At 34.4% G+C, this 15193-nt stretch overlaps 1 protein-coding gene across 3 annotated transcripts in view; it reads left to right on the top strand.

Moving 5' to 3' along the window:
• LOC131677788 (homeobox protein Nkx-2.1) overlaps window positions 1-15193 on the top strand; it is a 123551-nt gene that overhangs the window by 47620 nt on the left and 60738 nt on the right. For all 3 annotated transcript variants that reach the window (XM_058957828.1, XM_058957827.1, XM_058957826.1), the window contains exon 4: window positions 5746-5841. In XM_058957828.1, coding sequence (XP_058813811.1) covers window positions 5746-5841 — 96 coding nt within the window. The remainder of the gene's footprint in view (window positions 1-5745; window positions 5842-15193) is intronic.

The following is a 15193-nucleotide window of genomic DNA, read 5'->3' as shown; positions in this document are numbered from 1 at the left end:
AGAATTTCTAACGCACACTCCAAAATAATTTTGTAACGTTATGTTGAGTGTATTGAAGTATTCCACTACAGAGAATATTACCTAATCATGTTCCAGAAATTCAGTCTAATTCTGTATAACGACGGATTGATTTCTCGGGCGAATTCGATCACATGAATCTAACTCCCGCTTGATGTTGCTTTTTTAAAAATGCAATGTTCCTTCGTTCGTAAAACAGAAAAATTATTTCCGTTTTATTGGTATTATACAAAAGCGTAAATTCGTCTTATTGAAAAACTATCTTATTGAAAAAAATATCCAAGATAAGAGAGTTATTTCAGGCGACCACATAATAAGTATAGATTTAGAAAGATTCACTGATTTTCAAGTTCAAATTAAAAATATATAAGGAGGGCGTCTTGTGTAGTGGGTAAATAGTTGCTTTTTATTTGCTTAATCCCTAGAGTAGTCTCGCGCAATCTCGGTGGCAACATCGACTTTCTTTAGTTTTAAATAGCCATACGTTCCTTGCTGTCACACGCACACCCGCAAATTTCAACGTACACTTAACGTTCAAGTTACCTTTTTTGAGCATGTGTTAAAATTGGACGCTTGGTAGTATGCGTAGGAAAAATTGTGTTCAGCTTTGCCGCCGGATTATCCATTTAAACCTTTTCAAAACTCTAAAAGAAGAATATCAGTCGATTTATTTGATCACCACGATTCAAATCATACAAAATAGCTGCTGGAAAAACTATCGGCTTAGCTAAATGGTGCTTTCAAAAAAGTGACTGCGATTTTTTTGTCACACTACCACACCGTGCTGGGGTACGCAACACAACAGTTTTTCAAAAGCACCATTCAGCTAAACCGATGGTTTTTCCAGTAGGTATTTTGCATGAATTGAATCGCGATGATCCAATAAATCGACTGATATTCTTCTTTTAGTGAAAAGGTTTAAATGGATAATCTGGTGGCAAAGCTGAACATAATTTTCCCTACGCGTACTACCAAGCGTTCACTTCTAACACATGCTCAAAAAAGGTAACTTGAGCCTTAAAACTAGGCCGTAATACCTTTACGGCAATAAAAAAATACTGCAATAGAAAGACGTTTAATACTAAAATGGTACCAAGAAAAAAATCTCTAAACGGCAATATCAATACATTCAAACCCTCTCTGTGCCGCACTCATCTGTAATATGAGATTCTTCGCGTTTCATCAATTCTTATACAATACATATAAACGCTTCGGATTTTCTTAAGGACGAACGAACAATGGTAAGAAATTCGAAAACGAAAGAACAGATGTTTCTACCCCATGTGTTAGATCTTCATAAAAACAATCAGCTTATGTAGAATATTATTGCAGTACTGCTGATTGATTTTCATGAAGATTTAGCACACGGTATGGAAAAAACTGTTTTTTCGTTTTCGATTTTTGTATGGTCTATTACCAAAATAATAATATAATCTTATCCAAAAGTCTTACCGTCGGAGTTTAGGTGTATAGTTAGTTGCGTTTTTTCTCGAAATCGCATTTTTCAAATTCGCCTATACGATAGGGTAAAGTGAGGCAAATCCGACCTAGTAAATGGTTTTGACTGTAAAATACTCATTTTACATCGGATCAAATCGTTTTATATAACAAATTAAAGATTAGACTTCTGGGCAACTTTCTATTTATATCATTTTACTCGTATCTTGAGAAAATTTTGCGATGCAAGCGCTTTACGAAAACGTTCATTTTTACTGTTTTCAAAAATGGTGGGGTAAACCCGAACGCCCATGATTTTGATTGATTTAGTACAGATATTACCCAAATTTTATGGCTTTTCAATAATAAATCAATTAATGTTATGTTATTGAATTGTAAGATGAAGAAAATGAAATTCAATGTCAATCCTGTAATGTCAGAATCACGAGCAGTAGCACGTAAAGATATTCCCATTTGCATCGGAGCAATTGCTCGACGAATACTATATTCATCACGTTTTTGTGTCTTTCGTTTGTAATTATGAACCATTGTGCAAAAAAATAATAAATAATAACAATAAAAATATGTTTCAATTTGATGAATAAACATTTTCTTAGCAAAAAAGCGGTCCGATTTACCCCACTGTTTGGAGGTCGGATTTGCCCCACCGCGTCATTCTTCATTACGATGCAATAAAAAAAATAAGAAAAAAGTTGGACTAAATTCATCTATGCACTTTGTAGGACTTTAATCAAAGAATTTAAATCCACTTACATTTTTTATGCTATTACTTTAACAATCAGAAATATCCTGTAGTCAATGATGCACAAAAATGAAATCAAAAGTTGTAAAAACACACTTACTGTCGTTTGAGCGTCTCAATTTAGACTAATAAAATGCTGTCATACCACCATTATAATTATTTTCGATGCTCTACAACACAACATTAATATTAGTTCGCGTAGTGCTTCCGATTTTCGATAACTGAGGGGGGTCGGGTTTACCCAACGGTCGGATTTGCCCCACCTTACCCTAAATCAAAAAGTAATTACAGTTAAGACCCGTTTTTATTTCCACATTGTTTGAAGAAAAGGAAGTAAATTTTACTTAAAAACTTAAATATGAGAATTTTTTGATGCCATTTTTCGAAATTTAAGCTTTTTGTTTTTTTTTGGTTCTTCGAGTTACTACTCTTATTGAATTTCCTACTTCAGGCAATTTTATCAAGAGTTATCATGTCCGCCGTGGTGCTTCTCGTCGTGGAAACGGTTGGACGTCTACTTTTGAAACGCTCGTATGTGTGGCTCGGTGACTGAATTTTTTCGTACATAATGAATGTATAAATAAATCTTAATATTGTACAAGAGGTCCATTGTTGCCTTGCCTTCAAAATCGTAAAACGAAGCTACTTTCGATTTGAGCACTTTACACTAGACGCCACCCCCTTGGATAATCAAACGTTTTTATAAACAAATGTGCATAAATTTAACATAGTTTTTCAAAGACCGGGGTATGTTCTTAATATATTTTATCCGTTCAGCGAACAAAAGAAATGGGAAGCCATAGAATTTGTCAAGATTCTGATACATTTTACTATTTTTAAAACAGTGAATCCTGACTTCTTCTAATCTTTGTCAATGACTTAGAACCAAACGGTAATGTCTGGATTTTATTCGAAAATTCTCATCACCGCAACCTTATTGCAATGGTACGTCGCTACACAATTCAACAATTTCGTAGAACAAATCTTCTTGAACAAATATTTGATGAGCTTCTTCTGTTTCCATTTCTTCTGAATACGCTCTGCAGGGGAGACGACCACTGCTGCCTTTAATTTCAAAGCGTCTTTCCTCTTCCATTGGAAGTTTCTGATGCTGATTGTCTGGCGATTTGACCATATTGGCTACGACCATTCCGAGGACACGATTCCGGTTCGAACAACCTTCTCGCTGTCTCTCGGTATATTTGTAAATACTTTTATGCATGTTTCATGTTCGTTTTACAAACACTGGCGGTGGTTCAATATTTGGACTACATTTTTGTCCCCAAGCACGCTGGCACCATCGCATTTGCAGCGGCAATAAGCAACCGGACAATATTGTCATCAGGCATGGCGATCCGGGGTTTTAGGGAACAAAAAACAAAGCAAAGCGAAAGATAATCTATGAAAACGGTCAGTAGCAAACGGTAGCACGTCTCTGCGTAGTCTCTGGTGGTTGTTTTACCAGATCACTAGTGGAACGTCGATTAGCAAATATTCAACCGTAAAAGCGTGCTCGCACTATACGATTTTCTCCATTGCAGAATACATATTTATTTTATCGAATTAGCTCAACGATCAATCGATGATTGACTGTTTCGTCACCGGATGTCTGATCATTTGGACTATAACTATTTTTTTAAATGGTAGAATTTTGCCAACAAACGTGTTTGTAAACATTGGAAACATATCTACATACTATTTAAGATTTGCCCTGGTCCGACGGTGCATGGTACACCTGAAATTTTACTTCGGACTTCCATCGCCAGTGTGCAAGATGAATTGTCTTTTTTTGTTTTCCTTCTTATATGAAATTATATGTACCGAAACGGAACCTTGAGCACTGTAAAACTAATCTGCTGTTAAAATATAACAAATGTCATCATGAAATCAAACAACAAAAATGGTCTGATTGAAAACCAGGCTTAGCGGTTTTAATGGAATCGGGAATTATCACAGTCCAGACTTAAGCGGGTTAACCGGCGGCTATTTGAAACGGTGGTTTGTAGATCCTGGGTCTAGCCCAATGTTTGCCGACAAAACGGAGGATGAAAGACTCTAAAATCGTCGGTTTGTCATTTATTCGGCAGCCTCGTTTACTCACGCGCTTCAGCCTTCTTAGAGTGACATCCACTTAAAATTAAAATGAAGCAAATATTTAAACAATAGCACATCGACCGTAACCAGCTTGAACATCTTTGTTTTTGTCTACATTCAGAAGCCAAGATGTTGACGTTGTTAAAAGGTGGTTGATTAATCGGAGGTATTAAACGACAACAGTTAGCTGCGTCTCCTCCGAGACTCCACAAACTGAGCACGCTTAAGCCAACGACCTTGAATACAGCTCGAAATCCTGGTAGTTCGTTTGCTCTTTCTTTCGCTGCTTTGTTCGGTTGTCTCTTCCGATGGGAATCATTGCGCTAAAGCTCGGCGACAGCTCATCAAAATTCAATTAGTTTCAATCCTCATGATACATAATAATTACTTGACATTTTAGATTGTTTCATTATGGAATTAAATTTCATAGGTCACCTCCCCCTGCGAGCAGTTCATCATATCGTTCATCGCCAGTCATCGTAATGTTTGGTCAAATTAAATCCTCGTAAATCTTCTCTCATCTCATGGAGGGTTTACTCACTCAATGACGGAAATTTTCGTTGCCCAGGACAACTCCCGTCGGGTGCAGCCGTCTCGAAAGCATTGCCACCACTGAGCCCCTGCCCATCTTTCATTATTTATGATGATGATGACGACGACGGTGGCGATGACGATGATTTATTTGCACAGCATCCAACCGGGACGATTTGGCTTCTCTACGACCGGTGCAGCAAACTGCTGGCTGCTGTGTAGAACGACGACGGTAGATTAAATTCACCATCGTATCCGTGAGCTGCTGTGTGCAGAACCAGGAGCTTGTTGGAAAATGGATTATTGTTATTATTATTATTACATAAAGTATAAATAAAATAACATTACATACACGCACAGTACCGTCTACGGCAGCGGAGAAGATTCTCTCTAGTCGAAAAACGGCTACCGGATTCGATCCCGGGAGAATCCTTTTGCTTATACACAACAGAATGCAAGAGCGATTGCTAGAGGGACGAAGAAACATTTATATAAACAAAAAGTTGGTCCGAAAAAATATACTCACTGGGAATATCTATTTACAAAGCACTTGAGATGAAATGCCAAGTTTCATCAACAAACTAATATTGCAAGAAAGGAACCAGAAACGTTACTACCCCATAGGAAACACAGACATTGGTATTGGTTGTGATATGGTTGGTTCCTGTTGACACACAAATACCACACTAAGTGACAATACGCGGGACGACCGGAATGAAATAAGTTTATTCTACTGCGAACGACTGCTCCATTATTGGTATGATACAGGCTCTTGTTCGTCATGCCACGTTCCATTCGAGCTGTACATACTGTACGGTATCTTGCTCGCTGGTTGAAATTCGATCGGAATTTAATTTCAATTTTATTAACGTTCGATTTATCACGTTCTCTCTGCCTTTCAGGTTTACGAGCTGGAGCGAAGATTCAAGCAACAAAAGTACCTGTCGGCGCCCGAACGGGAACACTTAGCCAGTTTAATACATCTCACACCCACCCAGGTAAGTTTGTGGTTTAGTTTGCGAAAGATTGGAGAAATTGTGGTTCGGCGCCTATAACCTAAACCGGATCTTTCAAGAGCAAAAATAGCGACAATAATTGATGATGTAAGCGCATCTGGGCAAGGCTGTCACGTTACAATTTTATGCATGTTTCATAAGTCTTCAAAAACGATAAAATCAGATTCAATCATAATTGCACATTATTAAGGCCCCTAAAAATCCTACATTTTTTCTACAGAGTATCTCGAACGGTTTTCGCTTTATTGACATTTTAATGCGTCTGTCACGTTACACAATTTTTGCAGTGAGTTTTGAAGTTACCCGACAAAATTGAAAAGTCTGTCCCGTTGGCCCCCAAATATGCGTGATCACAGTTCTAAGTTGAAGCTTGGAAAACTAAGAAGTGTTTTAAATATAGTTTTCTTGAATAAAAATTTTGTTTTTCATTTTAGGGGGTATTCGCAATGATCTGTCACGTTACAACCAAAATCTGTCACGTGACAGTTGTGTATTTCTATTGAAGCAAGGATATCAGTGCAGTCGTGCCATTCTTGATCTGGGAACTGAGTATTCATATGAAATTGAGTTATTTATGTTCCTGAAGAAGGAACGTGAATAACTTATGAAAAGGTTGTAATTTCAAAAAGTAAAAGTATTATTACTTTATGTTGAAATAAAATCTAAAATAATGTGAAAAAGGCTGCATTTTGAAGGACAGTTTTTCATGAGCATTTCGAATTGAAATAACATTTTGAAGTACATTCTATAAGTAAATTATTTGAAGTTTTTGCAAATTAAAATAAATTTCAAAAATACGTTTAAAGTTTTTGTTAGAAAATCTTTAATTGTTATTTTTTTATTTATTTCTTTACATTGTAAAAACAACTTGTCTTTTTTTCAATTATATTTAAAACAATTCTTTTTTATGTTTGATAGTTGTGAATAACTTATGAAAAGGGCGTATTTTCACTACCTAATACTTTTTGTTGAAAGAAATTCAAAATATTTTCTAAATTTTTCTTAATTCACTTGTGAATACTTTTAGCATCATATTGTATATGATAATTATAATTATATCTGGCTATACTATGAAATTTAAAAGCATACTTGTTATTGTTAAAAATACTTTTTTACAGATTGCTTCTTCATAATGCAGTTACAGTTTCTTTTAGTTTTAGGCTTATGTTAACAAAAAATTCATAAAATATCACATTTATTTAATAAGTTTTTTTCTGTGTTTAAAAAAATTTCACCAAAAAATATTCACACAAAATGATTAATTCACTACAAGTCATTATAATATAGTTTAACTGTACAAATGGCATTTTTCGAACAATATTTTTTTAAATAGTGCATTCAAGATCTCATACCCCTTGTAAGATATTACTCTTGAATAAAAATGGTTTATTTGCCTGTGGAAAATATTTACGGAGGAAACTTAAATTGTTTCATCGGAGTCAAAGATAATCACCATTTTTGTCAGAATTGGATCAATCTTGATGGAATTGCTCTACAGTACAAAATATCTCAGTTTAACTGCGTTTTCTGAAAAATTCATGAAAGTTTAATTTTTTCACAATACTGTTTCGGAAAGTAGACAACTTTTTCGATTTCAATCGGTAACGTTTCAAGTTATTTGTTTTTCAATACTTCACAATTAAAAATATGCGTTAATCTATTTTCATTTTCAATTTTCGAGCGATATTGTCAAATTTAAATTAGACTACGATGTAAAAATGTGGTTCGAGACAAAAAGTTTAGAATATGAATTTTAATTACCTCTTCATCTCCTTACGGTATTTTAGTAATTCTCAGGTCGTGGACGAATCATGAATAAGTTTAATAAATTGCAGGCGTGGAAACAATCACGTGCAGCAGCTCACCGCGGACAACTCAAACTCCGTGCAGAAACGCAACCCGTAATTATTACCTGAAACTAAAATGTGAAAAATTTTCTTTTTCGAAGGGCTCTTCTGCACAGGATCGGCTATTATGGCGATTGAAAGTTGAAATTTAAAATATTTTAGTCATTTTTCAATAAAGTGCTTGATTTTTCGGATTTTTCTAAGAGCAATTAGAATCTATAAGAAAGTTCGAAAATAAATTTTCTATTGAATGGTGTCCTCATAACTTTCGGTTAATGAGTATAAGTAACCCTTTAGTATTGAAGTATTTAAAAGTTTTCGTTTTATCGAGTATTTGTTCATATTTCGAAAAACTAAATATCGATCACCTGAAAAGGCTGCACTAGATGTTCTTTGACGTGATACACTTATTTCTTCTTGTTTCCATGTGTTTGGGTCATTGAACTTGGACTTTTTTCTTCTAATTTTCTCTTAGACTAGCTGTAAGTAAAAAGTATGCTCTTATCCTTTTTTGTTTCCAGTTTCCACTGGAAATCAAAGAATATTTCATATAGAAAAATGTATTAATACCTTTCGGTTTAGTGAATCTAGTATTCCTTTAGAAGTAATTTAATTCAAAGTGGTTTTATTATTATTATTAGTGTTTTAGTTATATTTTTTTAAAAGAGGAATTCCACGAAGATCCGTCCGAAAATCTTTAAAATCTTGACCGACCATTTGCGATTCAGATAAAACTTTACATGTTTCACCGGCATGGAAGACTAAACATTTTCCATAGTGAATGAGATCATTTAGATTCAAGAGCAATTTTTTGAAAGGTCGTAGAAATTTTTGCATGTAGTATTTTCAAAAAAAAATAGTCGATTGCTGTATTTTATACCTCGAGACTATCTGAGAAAGAGTTACAGGGAATGAATACTTCTGCACGGAAGCAAATTACACTGAAAAATTGTTGTGTCACAAAAACAGAGATTTAAAAAACCCATTTCTTTAAAACTTTTTATATTTTGTCAACAAAAGCCAAAAGAGAAAAAAACATTCTAAATGTAATTGCATGATGGAGAACTTATCAGTGAAAAAGTTTTCTGGCGAAAACCGTATACATGATTTTAAATTTCATACTAATTGACAGAATAAACTGTAATTTTATTACAGAATGTGATTCCAAGTGTCATTTCAAATCAAAGAAAGAATCTTCTAAAATGCTATAAGTGTCGTGTTATTTTAGTCCAACAAAAGCAATTAATTCGTAAAATTATACACTATCAACAATTAAATGTTTATCGTTCCGAAGACGCAAAAAAACTATTTTAGAGTATTTGGATTTTCGTGATCCAAATACTCTAAAATAGTTTCAATAAAAAGTTTTCTTAACAACAACTTTTACCATATATTTATAATTCATACTATTTGCAGTCAAAAATACAATGTTTTTATTGAATATGATTCCTAATGCCACTTCAAATTAAAATGCTCATCGCAAATTTTTTTAAAATTCAGTAGTTGTCGATGTATTTTAATTTTTGTTTAAAAAACAATTATTTTGTTTTATTACGATCCTTTCATAACTTATTCGCGTTTCTCCTTCAAGAACAATTGGTTTTTCAAAAGGCTCATAACATTTGCTGTACTTTGAAAGCTACAGGCAAACAATCAAAATATGATTCAACTATATAGTTTAATCATCACATCCTATGGTTGAATCATATTTTGGTTGTTTTCATGTAGCTTTCAATTGGTTTACAATATTGCCTTGATATCAAGGGAAAACTTACAGCAGGTTGTATGACCATTTTGAAAAACTTATTGGTCTTGATCGAAATAAAAAAGTCGTAATAAACAAAAAAAAAATGAAACAAAATGTCTGGAAATTTTTTGGTAGGAGCATTTTGATTTGAAATAACATTTAAATTCATATTCAATAAAAACATTTTTTTCATGTCTTTCAAAAAACATGCTTTTGATTAGTGATAGAGGTGGGCAATTTGATTTGAAATGACATTTGAAATCATATTCTGTAATAAAATAACAGTTTTGTCTCACAATTAGTATGAAATTTAAAATTATATACAAACTTTTTACTAATATCATGCAATCACATTTAAAATGTTTCATTACTCTTCAGTTTTTTTTTGACAAAATATAAAAAATAGAAAAAATGGGGTTTTTGTAATTTAAATTTCTACCATAAATTTTTGTTTTTGTGAAAAATGACACATTTCTTTACAGTGTATATTTTTATTTCGTGCAAAAGTATTTATTCCCAGTAACTCGTTCTCAGATAGTTTTACTGAATATAATGCGGTAATCGAAAACATTGAAAAATTGCTCTTGTATCAAAATGTTGTAATTGTCAGAGGAAATCATGGAGATTCGCAAACCGAACACAACTACAAAGTTTTATACGAATCGGTGATGGTCATATTTTGTGGTCGGCGAGTTTCTCATGGAATCCCTCAAAGCCAAATAACAAGCACCAACACCATTATCATCGAAACAATGTATTTGAGCAAACTCTGCAATTCTTTCTTTGACTCCATCTTTTTATTTCAACCCAATCCATTTTCATCACATCATTGCATATGCAAAAACGACTATTTGGACAAGCCCAGTGCATTTGTGATGATGTCATGTTGCGTTTGTTATTCAATTGCAGTTAAATTAAGAGGAGGGTAAGGGTTTCTGAGTAAAAAAACTTTTTCTCGTTTTTTTAGAAATTTGGGAGAAGTGAATTGATCGAAACTTTTGTACATTGTACTACATCATTTCAAAAACATTCTGTAATTTTTTCATGCAAAAATATTGACAAGCGGCTCGGTGACAAAGCTTTTTGTAGAATATCTCTGGAAAACCAAGATTTGAGGTGCTAACTGCCATTCAAAAACAATTTAACCGATTTCTACCAAACTTTACATACACATCCTATGTAAAAAATGCTTAACCCCTACATTGAGTTTTTGAGAACATTTTTCCATTAAGGGGGTTTTTTACTCAAAAAATGGCGAAAAGACTATTTTTTAAAAAAAAATATTTAGCAGGTTAAGCAGCTCTTAAGTTGCATTAAAGCTTTATGTGAATTTTAAAGTGCGCTTTTTAAGTATTATCCGATCTTCTGTTTGCTTGGGAATGGTGTACGGACAATTTTTGGACATTGATTTTGTAGTTCGTACAACTTTTTATTGAAAATCTTTTTAAACTTGTAAGTATATAGTCCTAAAACCCCTATCAGAAAGAAATAACAAGATTATAACAGAACACAATTTTTGTAACATATTGTGTTTTAAATTAGGTCTCGTTAGTAGTTAAAATAACAGAAATTTATAACAAGTAACAAAGCGAGATATAGTTTTGAAATATTTCTGTTATGTGTTTCTGATCGGGACAGGTAATTATTGGAGGTAGCAACACAAAGCCTGTATAAAAAAATTATAATCACTCGATTGTGTGAGTAAAACAGTCATTTCTCGTTGCGTTATTATAAAATTATGTGCAGTACGCACATTTTCTATGCCTAGTGCATGTAGTCTCAGATTACAACTATGCTCTATCTTAGTAAATTGATTTCAAAAATATACTTACAAGATTGATAAAATCAATTCACTGTCTATCAGCCTATACGACAAAATGAGAATGTATTGTAGAACGAACTGAAAAATCAATGCGGGAGCAATCTTAGGGTTCACTTACCGGAAAATTTTCAAATATTCTCCACGATATTAGAACAATTTGAGCACCCGTACATTTCGAATTTCTATTTAAAGTAATCTCATGTCTTTCAAAGTCCCAAGCAACTTAGTTCTGATTTGAAGAGTGTAACGTAAAAGGTCGACGGCAGAGGCAATGGAACAATAATCCTTTTCCTTCCCTATTTACATTTTCCATCTTCCGCTTCCCATTGTATGAGGGCATTTCCATTCGGTTGAAATAGCATATTCGCATGTCTGCACAACGTATTTCGCCCCAAAACACCCTCTATTCATATTCGAACCAGCGTAAACCGTTTTCCAATTTAAAATATCCTCCACAAGCTATATGCCCTCCTTCCCAAACGTAAACGAGACTTGATTCGATCGGACTGTTCCGGAAAATTTGACCTTTCTCGCCTCCTCGACACCATCGCCCACCGGATACGGATCGGTATCTTAACAATTTGACACGGACACGGCTGACGACCGAACAGAAGCGTATGTTATTTTTCGAAAAACGACAATACAAGGACGCGTGTGTGTTTGCCATTCAGTCTGACAAAGTTGTTGTGTTTTGAAAGGGAGAATGGTGGGCATGAGCCTGACAGTTATCCCTCTATTGTTGGAAATAATAACGCGTGCAATATTTAAACGCGCGTAAACAAAACCACGCCGAGCTCGGGAACCGAATCCACCGGAAGGCGAAGTCTACGACATTGGGATTGCTGGGTGTCATTATTTTCCCAGCGGCGACTGGCGTTGACAAGCGAAGCCCATTCTCGTGTTAATCGATTCTAATCGCTCTGTCGGCGCGAGGTGGGCGGCTGCGATTGTTTATTTTGTTTTGGCTTTGTGTCACACGACAGTTCTCTTGCTGTTGGGAAGAATCCGAAACGAACTCATATGTCACCGTCCAAATGAGCTGTCATATAAATTAGAGCGGTGCTAATTTGCACTCAACATGACCTACAAACGTCTTCGGTTAGCAGATCGAAGGGATGACAAATGCTGATGCTAGATTTTATAAATTCTTTTCTTGAAATTTATAATGATTTTATATTTAATAAATGTTAAATTTAACAATTTTTTATTAACCTTTTCGGTAGAAACTAATTAACTTGAACATAGCAATTGAGACAAACTTTTTAATATGCTTCGCGTTCTTTACTACTTATTGAGAAGACGGTTTTTAGAGCCTTCCAGTTTATAGAACGTATATTGTGAAAGTAGGAGAATTGTGTGGGCTGAATTGTTTGCTGCAAATTTCGTACCATTATAAAAATTGTATTGTATCCGACGTTCTCACCCGGTCATGTTCCAAAAAAGTGGCATGCAAAATCTTACGAATTATCGCGGCAAAACCTCGCGCTGGATCAAAGTTGTTTGATATCCGCGAGACTAGAGCAAATCAACAACTACCAACTTAGTGCAATTCTCTTCACGCTGCATTAAAAATGTTGAAGATGGGTCAAAGATAGATAATGTATACAATGCTACATTCGATAGTGTAGATTAGAGCTTCCATCCCGGGAATTTATTTCCTGGGAATTCCGACATTTTCGGATTTCCCGGGATTCTCGGAAAATTTCTCATGATGTTTGAGGAAAAAGATTTTTAAACGTATTGCAAAGGACTTAAGTTCTGCAAAAAAAAATCTGCAGGAAATATCCCGATCGGAAAACATTCGGAGTGGGTAGTAATTTCAAATTTTACATTTCCAACTGGTGTGCAGATCAATTGGCTATATGTATATCTTCGAACTTCACACCAAAACATAATGAAATTTAAACGACATGTAAATCAATACGAATGTAAACATACAACGATTGAATCCAAAATTTGATTGAAAATTACGTTAAAATCAATTGGAGCATCAAACAGCATACAATTTAACACTTTCATTCGTGTAATATTACATGTCATTCATTTTACAGAAGTATTCGAGTAAAAATACATTGAAGTGCATTGGTTTTCCGTTTAAAAGAACTGTAATTTTCAATCCACTTGTAAAATTATAATAAAATTCGTTGAAGAAAGCACGACAAGTCGTGTGTATTTGTGGTGGAACTTAATTTTACATTTATATTCATGCTCCAAATATGTGCATGAAAATAAACTTAAAATTACAAAATATTTTTTTCTGTGTTGGTGAAATACAGATATTTTTTAAATGCCGGAACTGTAATATCAATTAAATAATATGAGTAATGTGAATTATGCATTCAATTTTGCAAGCCGGGATTATTAAAAACATTGTATGAAAAATACTACAGAAAGGCGTATCTGTCCAATATCCAACGCATCCAAACTCTTTTGTATCGCTTTCAAGGATGCAGTATTGATGAATGGTTTTGAGATCAAGCAATCCAAATACTCGCCCGTAACAGGTCGGTATTACTTTCTTGCTTTTCTCGGTCAGATATTCTTAGTTGTTACATCCGTATCGATATTGACATTTGATTCGCTGTCCCTTACCTATTGGTTAGTTGGGTGACTATTTGTTGTGTATCTGCAACCATCGGTGGCTGCTTATTATAGTTGTCTGTAGTAGATGACTTTGACTAGTTGCTTCGGCGCATGTTTTCCCGTTGAAGGATACTGGCCTGAAGTATGCGTTGATTGCTTATAGTCGAAGATCGGCGTTGTTTGCTTTAGTCGGTGACTTTCATTCGAAAGTCCAATATGAAGGAATAAGTTTGGTCGTTTGCATTCTCATAACACGAACGCTGTACGGAATACCAGTGAAAAAGTTTCTATAAGTGTCATTCGTAACAGATTCCACTTCTCCGTATTACGAAATAATTCGTTTGATGTAATAAGGTTTTGTGTGCGGTAGTATACGAACATCATCCTTATCATACTCCATATATTCTGGTACCTTGGTTCTAATATTATTGTATTCGACGTCGTGTTGCATGTTGTTCTTCGCAATGCAGTTTTCTGCCTGGATTAAACTTCTAAATGTGATCAAAACAGTGTTTCACGTTATATAGCTGAATAAAGGTCACTTTAGTGAGATTAAGTTCGAATGCGATGATTTTTACTAGTTGTTCCCCCGTATATATAAGCTTCACACTAATGAAATAATATCAGTTGGCTCCCCGCCGCCGGCATTTAAGCACCGTCATTGACACATTTTGCTTTGTACCATTTTCTCACTGTTATCAATGTTTCGTTTGTATGGATTTGTTGAGAACTAAGCCTTACTAAAAAGACTAATGGGTAGCATCAAGACTAGAACTGACAAACATCTACTTAAGAAAACTCCTATTTATACCCTAGGCTTTAACGGCACATTGTATGTAGCTGTTCGAATGCGCTATATAAACCTCTCATGCTTGCAGCAGCGATCACAAGTGGGGCAGCATGGAGACGTTGGTATGTGTTCATAGGCGTGCGCAGCCTTTTCCATTAGGGGAGCCTAACAGCTTAAAAACATTCAGTTATGTTAAACCTTCATTATCAGTTAGATTTCTGGTAAAGTTTCGATTGTAAAACAATTATTTTATTTTTTTATTGAAATTTACGTTGTTTCATTTATTTCTTAAATCTAGAAACTGGTTTCTCAAAGAAGGTAACCAAAGGCTTAAAAATCACCATCAAACATTTTCGACTCCCTCGAAAAAAATTTCTCGTGGTCTTTGACGCAAAATAATTCTAACGTTTTTTGCAATATGATTTTTTTAAGTTTATGAAATTTACCATTTTTCAGTCCCAGATAAGTATTGATGCATGGAATTTTTTTGCGAATGATTAAAGTTGTGACTTCGTATGAGCTGCCTGGATTTTTTTTAAATATTC

The sequence above is a fragment of the Topomyia yanbarensis genome, chromosome 1 (assembly GCF_030247195.1).
Source record: "Topomyia yanbarensis strain Yona2022 chromosome 1, ASM3024719v1, whole genome shotgun sequence".
Classification (NCBI taxonomy): domain Eukaryota; kingdom Metazoa; phylum Arthropoda; class Insecta; order Diptera; family Culicidae; genus Topomyia; species Topomyia yanbarensis.
This window is presented reverse-complemented; position numbering and strand designations above follow the sequence as displayed.